Source organism: Limulus polyphemus, unplaced genomic scaffold (assembly GCF_000517525.1).
Source record: "Limulus polyphemus unplaced genomic scaffold, Limulus_polyphemus-2.1.2 Scaffold6404, whole genome shotgun sequence".
NCBI classification, from domain to species: domain Eukaryota; kingdom Metazoa; phylum Arthropoda; class Merostomata; order Xiphosura; family Limulidae; genus Limulus; species Limulus polyphemus.
This window is the reverse complement of record NW_013672014.1, coordinates 2,894-11,789: the sequence shown is the minus strand read 5'-3', so window position 1 is coordinate 11,789 and position 8,896 is coordinate 2,894. Positions and strand designations below refer to the sequence as shown.

Below are 8,896 nucleotides of genomic sequence, written 5' to 3'. Positions count from 1 at the left end.
TGTACATTTGCTGTTATATTAAAGTTTTTCTTCATTACCCATTCAAGCCGTCTCCAGCCATTATAAGACAATTGTAAGTTTCACAAATAAATCATTTATTCACAACCATGGTTTCATCTTATACAAAAGATTGAAAACGAAACAGTGCTTAGCAACTCAACACCTTTGGTTCAGTAACAAATGTGTGATATGCAATCTCACCTCGAAATACATCTTTTGAAAAAAATATACTGTATCTGAAGAAGCCTTGACTGGCGAAACCTTTGTCGCGAGTAAAAGATATATTTGTGAAACATACAATTGTCTTGTTTTTCCTCAATTCTGTAATGAAAGACATCCTTGTGAAATAGCTGCCACAATTCCTATCGGTGATGATGATTGCATTCCTGATGCAAAAAGTTACCATTGGCAGAAAGTTGGTCTCAAAAAGACTTATCCGCTGGTCCATAATATTAATTTGCTGTTTATGTTTCTTCCTTATTTTGTGATAATACGAAACATTTTGACTTTCCTTTTCTTGTTGTATCTCTGAAAAGTCAAAAACGACTATCTGAGACTTGTGAAAAATATAGTGATTTTATAAAAGACTAGCAGCGTTGCCGTGTTTTCGAAAAAGAAAAAACTACTCTCTCTGTTTCCCCCGTTCCATATTTTGATAGGTAAAAATATTTTGTTAATTTATGAAAAAAACTTAGCTTTGATTTTTGAAAATAAACTACGAACCTGTTTTAAATTAGGGCCTCCTTATGAATGATATTTTTTTTCATTTTTCTTCACCTGCAAGGATAAATATGCCCTTATGGAGAATATTTAGACTATCTTTTACATGTATGAGCACCTGTTCTGGTGAACAGGATAAGCCTAGCTCTATTCCCCCATCCCCAGTCACCCCTCCTCAAATATTAAAATTTCAAATTTAAATATATTTGTAATATTGTGTTCAATTTGCTTTAATGGAAATTTAATATATATTATGAATGTGATACCGTATTCACATTATAACATTGATGTATGAAATATACTACAAACAAAATGCAATATTGTACTTTATAATGTATCAAAAGAGAAAAAAAAATCCATTTCCAGGTGTCAAACCACCCGTAGAAAAAAAAATTAGAACAAAATACATTGATGACTTGACTTTAATCTCATTTTACACAATAAGTATTATAATTTAAGACTTACTCTTTTCACGCAGTCTATTTTATGGCAGATGGCATAATTTTATTTTATATGCTAGGCCTACTGTTTGCTTTTTCACACACGGCACTCTAAATTTGCATACATTTCTTTTGTGTGTGAGGTTAATTATCTATAACTAAACAGACCTATAATGCTATATTCTAAATTAACTGTTAACCAAAACTTATCAAAAAATGTCAAGTCTGCGTAGAATTTATTCGTGTAATATATATGTTAACGATAAAATTACCGGTTCGCCTAGCAGACGATAGTCGCGTATGACAACGAAAAATTTTCGTTTTACGCACCTTCACGTGAGGGAAGTGTGACCTGCGCTGTATACGCGGCGGACAAACAAACAAGCAAGCAAACAGAGAGATTTTAAGTCTTATATATAGATTTTAATCCCTTCTCGTTTAACTTGAGAGAAGTGTCTTCATCAGTGACATTACTTTATTTGTGTGTGTGACTAGCAGAAAGTTACGAGTGGCAATTTCTATCCATGTCTACTGAATAATTTAGAAAAAAAATTTAGTTGCATCAAAGCTACAGATTCATCAAAACACACACACACACATATATATATATATATATATAAGTTCACACTGTTGAGTAAAAAGTAAACAAAACATCATACACAAAATATACAGTTCATCAGTATAAAAAGCCTAGTCTTTTTGTTTTTTATTTGCTCTTGTCAAAGGTTACTTGTGAGGAATGGAAATATTTGAAACCTGCCTAACTCAGTGACAAGTCGTGCATTCGAATGATAGGTTGGGCATTGATATTCATCTTTAGTTTTTGTCTGTGTTTCTTTTGACCGTGTTTAATATTGTTATAAATTGCATTAATTTTCCTAACTTTATTGTGTCTTTCCTTCGTTTTACACAAAGGAGATAAATTTGGCAATTACTTACAATTTCCAGAAGATGGAACAAAATAGAATATTCTATTTCTCATTTACGTCGTTTAGTTATAATTTTGTTTGTTTCAGAATTATCGCACAAAGCTACACAAGAGTTTTCTGGGCAAAGCCTTCCCTAGTTTTGAACCGATAGACAAAAGGGAAGGTAGCAACCACTGTAAGTGTTTGATTTACCCTTATCTTACCAGATAGTGGGATTTCACTGTAATTCTTACAGTGTACCCAGGGTCCCACCCGCGAATCTTGGGTTTCAAATATTATATTTACATCCCTCTAATTCGAACTCAATAAATAACTAATTAAACGGTGTGCCGATAAAAATATATAAAAACGTCTACCGTTAATCGTAATTTTATCACTTTCGTTAAGCCTTAAAGAGATTTAATGCTACTGTGTCAATGTAAGGGAACTGACGGATTGAAGAGCAGTTGTGATATTTTAGTTGCTCTATTGTTTCGTATCTGCTTGTTTGATAATTTCCCGTAAAAATTATTTGTATTGCAAAGTTGTATCGAGAAAGAATAAACTAGTTTTAATTAAGAAAGGACTTGTATCGCTGAAGTTTCTCGGAGACTATCACAACATTTACTATTTATTACTGAATTATACCAGTCAATCTACAACATTTACTATTTATTACTGAATTATACCAGTCAATCCATCACAACATTTACTATTTATTACTGAATTATACCAGTCAATCTATCACAACATTTACTATTTATTACTGAATTATACCAGTCAATCCATCACAACGTTTACTATTTATTACTGAACTATACCGGATTCGGGGAATTACAATCCTCTTCAGTAACTTCGCATGTTCTTTACATACTATATAAATATAGGTTACCTGTCGTGAGTAAATAACAATTTAAAACACCATAAATTAATGTATATTACTCTGGTGCGGAATCCTTTAAGATGAAATTACAGTAGCATGGCCATCCTCGTTACCAACCATGCTCGTTCAATACGGTTACCGCCTGGGCCAGCCACCCGAATGTAAAAATTCTTGGTTTACAAAAATACAGTTTGTTTGTTTTTGAATTTCGCGCAAAGCTATACGAGGGCTATCTGCGCTAGCCGTCCCTAATTTAGCAGTGTAAGACTAGAGGGGAGGCAGCTAGTCATCACCACCCACCGCCAACTCTTGGGCTACTCTTTTACCAACGAATAGTGGGAATGACCGTCACTTTATAACGCCCCCACGGCTGAAAGGGCGAGCATGTTTGGTGTGACGGGGATTCGAACCCGCGACCCTCGGATTGCGACTCGAGCGCCCTAACCACCTGGCCATGCTGGGCCTACAAAAATACAGACCGACTCCAAAATAGTTGAAAAGAAATATAACCACTGTTAATATGGCGTTTAACTATGAAGCCATATTTGTTTGTTGTTATGAGTTGTAAGCCCACTGAACCACCAGGGGGAGGCTGTGAAGCAATACTTAACTATCTGTATGGGTGTTAACTATAGGTGATACAAGTCTAGTAAAGATAGAATTTATGTCATATCTGATAATCGTCTGACTTAGTGGAAAACTGATTGTAATGTTTATTAATTGTTGTTATATGACTATTAATTATATATATATAATAGTTTACTTTTATTCTAGGGCATACGACAAATTAGGCTTAGAATATAAGTATAATTAGTTTTGTCGTATGTATATTACTGACTTGTATCTGACTATTAAATGGTTTATTTTTTTCCTCAAACTAACGTTATGCCTCATCCAAAGATGAAGGATACTGTTACGACAGCGGAAGTCACGCGACGCTGGAAGCATGCGCGCTGGAGTTTCTAGAAAGATCATGACTGTTCCTGACAACTCTAGTCTTTTTCCAGGCGCCCTCTATTTTTGTATATAAGCCTGGCAAATAGAGCACTAAATAAAGACTGCAGATAGATAGATATAGATATAGAGTCAAGCGAGCAGTAGGCACCGTAAGTAAAGTGCGTGAATTATAGTGTGTGTGTTTATAAAAGTAGTTAACTTTAAAGTGACTGTGGAAAATAATCACAACATTTACTATTTATTACTGAATTATACCAGTCAATCTACAACATTTACTATTTATTACTGAATTATACCAGTCAATCCATCACAACATTTACTATTTATTACTGAATTATACCAGTCAATCTATCACAACATTTACTATTTATTAATGAATTATACCAGTCAATATTTCTGGTTCTCCAAAGTAAAATGTATTCAGTTGACGACTATTTCTGGTCCTTTTACACTACCTACCTGTCAATAATACATATTTCTGGTTCTCCAAAGTAAAATGTATTCAGTTGACGACTATTTCTGGTCATTTTACACTACCAACTTGTCAATAGTACATATTTCTAGTTCTCTGGTCCTTTTACACTACCTACCTGTCAATAATACATATTTCTAGTTCTCCAGGGTAAAATGTATTCAGTTGACAGCTATTTCTGGTCTTTTTACACTACCTACCTGTCAATAATACATATTCCTAATGCTCCACGGTAAAAAGTATTCAGCTGATTCGCTATGTTGATGACTTGTTCCTTTGCATTCTTGTCATATGTTAGAAAAACCTTTGGTAGTTCTAGATTATCGTATTCTGTGCAAATTCTATCTGAGGAAGGTTTGACCTCAACCTGCAAAGAGCAACAACAATATATATAAATGTGAAATACTAGAGTAAAAAAATAATTTTATACGAAATACCCAAAGATACTGAACTAGCTGACTGACTTACCCATGGTTCCATATCAACAGCTTGCAGAAAGACATTGACCCAAATATACTGAACTAGCTGACTGACTTACCCATGGTTCCATATCAACAGCTTGCAGAAAGACATTGACGCTGGTAAGGTCTATTCTCATCCAATGGACAGCTTGTAAACAGGAGTGTCCAGACTGGGGTTCTACGTTGCTACATTGTAGTGCCCATAACCTCGGTTCCTTTTCTGTTTTTCCATGATTTTCCCCATCATTTTGGAGATCTGGTTCTCTAAATCATGATAAACCATGAATGTTTTAAAGTTACCATATATAAAATCTGAGAACCTTAATTCATTCTCAAGTTTAAATGTATCGTGACAGAAAAAGTTCTGAAAAATAAATACTATGATATAAGGATCGGTTATAACTAAGAAAAAAAAGTTATAAATGATATCAAAGTAATTTTTCTAAAACACATTTATAAGCATAATATAATCTCTCACGTGTTAAAACACCCTCTAGTTTTATATATTGTTACGACAGCGGAAGTCACGTGACCCTAGTAACACGTCATGAACTTCTAGAAAAAATCCTGCCCCTTCGTGAAGCCTCGAGTGTTTACTAGATGTACGGTATTGTTGTATATATAAGACTGCCAAGAAGTGACGACAACAATATAATTGATTTGCAGACAGAGATAGAGACGGACAGCTGGGTCGAGCGCGTGAGTCGTTCGTTGTGAATTATATCGTTTGTTATAGCGTGACTGTGGAAATTAAGTGAATTTCAAAGTTGTATTGAGAAAGAATAAACTAGATTTATTTAAGAAAGGACTTGTGTCGCTAAACTTTCATCGGAAAGAAATTATACGGGAAATTAACTAACGACCAGAGACGTAAAAATATATTTCATGCATAGATTGAATGTAAGAAACAAAGGCATAAGGCGAGATTGTAACTTTTCTCTATCTTTAGTCGATATTTCTGGTTCTAGCTAATAATACCAATAAAATGTTTCAGGTATCACTGCTTCCATTAATTTTATATGCAACGTAGATTACCTTAAATAGTATACAGACTCTAATTTTGTAGGGAGTTTATAACTTTATCCAGTAGCCTTTTTCACGTTAATTCAATAGTTTAAAAAATAAAAAATGGCTATCCATGAATTTAAGTTATATTGTTAAAAATGTAAAAGCGAAAACTATAAAACATAAGTACAATCTAAGGTGCGTGATTGTTGGAAAGTGTAAAACGTAAGTATAAGTATGATCTAAGTGCAGGATCGTTGGAAACTGTAAAACGTAAGTACTACCTAAGTGCATGGCCGTTGGAATCTGTAAAACGTAAGTACGATCTAAGGTACATGAGTGTTGGAAAGCGTAAAATGTAAGCATGATCTAAGTGCAGGACTGTTGGAAACTCTAAAAAGTAAGCACGATCCAAGGTACATGATTGTTGGAAAGTGTGAAACGTAAGTATGAGTATAATCTAAGTGCATGACCGTTGGAAACTTTAAAACGTAAATACAATTTAAGGTATATGAATGTTGGAAAGTGTAAAACGTAAGTACGACCTAAGTGCATGGCCGTTGGAATCTGTAAAACGTAAGTACGATCTAAGGTACATGGTTGTTGGAAAGTGTAAAAAGTAAGTATAAGTATGATCTAAGTGCATGATCGTTGGAAACTGTAAAACGTAAGTACGATCTAAGTGCATGGCCAATGGAAAGTGTAAAACGTAAGAATAAGTATGATCTAAGTGCATGACCATTGGAAACTGTAAAACATAAGTAGGATTGGAGAAATAATTCAAGACGAGTGGGTATTCAAGGCGTTGATGAATTTGAACTTACGATAATCCTACGGTTGAGTCATGGTCTGTTGTTAAAGCACAAAGATACTTGTCCGAAATCCTCATGGCTGTCTCCATGAACACTCTGTGTTCTAAAACACAGAAAAGAGCATGCTGCTAGTTATCTATACAGTTACAAAAACACTGTGTTCTGAGAGATAGACAAAACCATGGGCGTCTGCGGAGGGGGGGGGTGTCTTGCCACTCCCCCTAGAAAATGAGAAACATAATTATTTCTTTATTCATCCAGCATATATATATATGTGCATTTTTTTATTCATTTCACAATTTCACACTACTTCCCCCCCCCCTGGAAAAATTTCTGCGGACGCCCATGGACAAAACTTGTTAATCACCTATATAGTGTCCCAAAACTATTGATTTTTGGTATATTGCAAAATTAAAAAATAAATAAATAAATACAATAAAATGTACACTTAATCTTTATATCCAATCTCATTTTTTATTTATTACTAAAGTAGATGATTAGATGCATAAACTCGGCAACACTGAAGTTAAACTTAAAATCAATGTGTAAAACTGCCAAATACGAACATAAAGTGATATGAGAACTTTATATCAAAACGATTTTAGGGCTTTAACACGTCGTTATATTCCGTGTCGCCACCTTCGATGATACTCTATTTGACAACCATGCATTTTGATAATATACTTGCAGCATAGATTCCATTGCAAAAGACTCCGTAGTAAGGCTGTCATGTTCGAAGTATAACCTTCCTCCTACATGCTTTCCATAATCCATCTAGCATGCGAGAACGATAGTTTTCCATCGCTCATTTCAATAATCCAATCGCACAAAAATCCATAGATGCTGCATCTGGCGACTCGACAAGTATTTCTCAGTATGGAATAGCACGAATACCCAGTTTATTCTCCAGCTGACTGAGGTATGCGACGATTGTACGAATATATATTGCAAAAGCAACTCGTGCACACGTGGCTAGTGTCACTTTTCTATACAGAGATTCTTTTTGATTATGTTGGGTACTGTTTGCTTGGGACACGTGAACAGCTTTTACCTTTGATCTTTGTGTTTGTGGATACTCTTTACTTATCATGGCTGGGGTCCAACTTCTTGCAGATCTCTTTCTGGATAGCCCCGATTTCCCAAGATGATTGATATGGTTTTGTTTTCCAATACCATTAAGCACAAGAGATGTCCCCTTCTTGAAAATTTTTAATCCCGAACTGAACACACCTTTATGATTTGGGTGTATGAAGGAAAGTGCTTTTGCATACCATTCCCCAAAACGATGAATTTTTGTTGGCATCACACTACCTACGAACACCAAACAACGTCAAAATGTAGTTCTGATACATTCCGTTCCACCGCAATTTTACGTGACTTGCTGATTCGCCTATTCAAGTTCGTTTTAATATACCGTAGTCAACCCTCTGTATCATTATTATATTACACATAATCTGCAAAGATTATACTTGCCCAAATCGACATGGAATAATTTTTTTGTTTTGTGATTCTAAACTAATATCTCATTCTAAACAGGGAACATCATGTTTATTTCCAATTTACTTATCTCAGACGTACTACTGTACTGATGTAGTTTAACCTGTTCTCTGATTAGTACTTTTAGCTCTGCTATATCCGATAAATGCTTCATTTTCTAACTGAATTCAGAATAGGCTTACCATAAGATCCTAACTCTTTGAGAAACAGGAAAAGGATATTACATCTTCCTTTACACTTGTCTTCCAAATCCTGCCGTTCTGCGGCACTCTTCAAAATTGGGATTTTATCGATCATTGCAATACTAGAGAGACAGAAGAAGATACGTCCTGTGGACCTTAATACCACCTATATCATGTAAGATACACACTATTATTCATGATTACTACATATATCTTGTAAGATAAGCATTACTATTTGAAGTTTACTCCTTATTCTTGTAAGATAAATACTGTTATTCAAGACATGATCCTTATTATTGTAAGATAAGCACTATTAATCAAGACCTGTTCCTTATTATTGAAAGATAAGCACTATTAATCAAGACCTGTTTTTTATTATTATAAAATAAACTTTACTATTCGAAGTTTGCTCGTTATTCTTGTAAGATAAATACTGTTATTCAAGACCCGATCCTTATTATTGTAAAATAAACATTATTAATCAAGACTTGTTCCTTATTCTTGTAAGATAAACATGTATTATTGACAGGTAGGTAGTATAAAAGGACCAGAAATAGTC

At 34.3% G+C, this 8,896-nt stretch overlaps 1 protein-coding gene across 1 annotated transcript in view; it reads right to left on the bottom strand.

The window, feature by feature from the left end:
- Positions 1-8,896, bottom strand: part of LOC111089482 (thioredoxin domain-containing protein 16-like) — a 25,199-nt gene that overhangs the window by 14,579 nt on the left and 1,724 nt on the right. Inside the window, exons 2-5 of the mRNA XM_022402087.1 lie at positions 8,338-8,459; positions 6,671-6,761; positions 4,919-5,105; positions 4,581-4,747 (exon numbers count right to left, since the gene is read on the bottom strand). Coding sequence (XP_022257795.1) covers positions 4,581-4,747; positions 4,919-5,105; positions 6,671-6,761; positions 8,338-8,459 — 567 coding nt within the window. The remainder of the gene's footprint in view (positions 1-4,580; positions 4,748-4,918; positions 5,106-6,670; positions 6,762-8,337; positions 8,460-8,896) is intronic.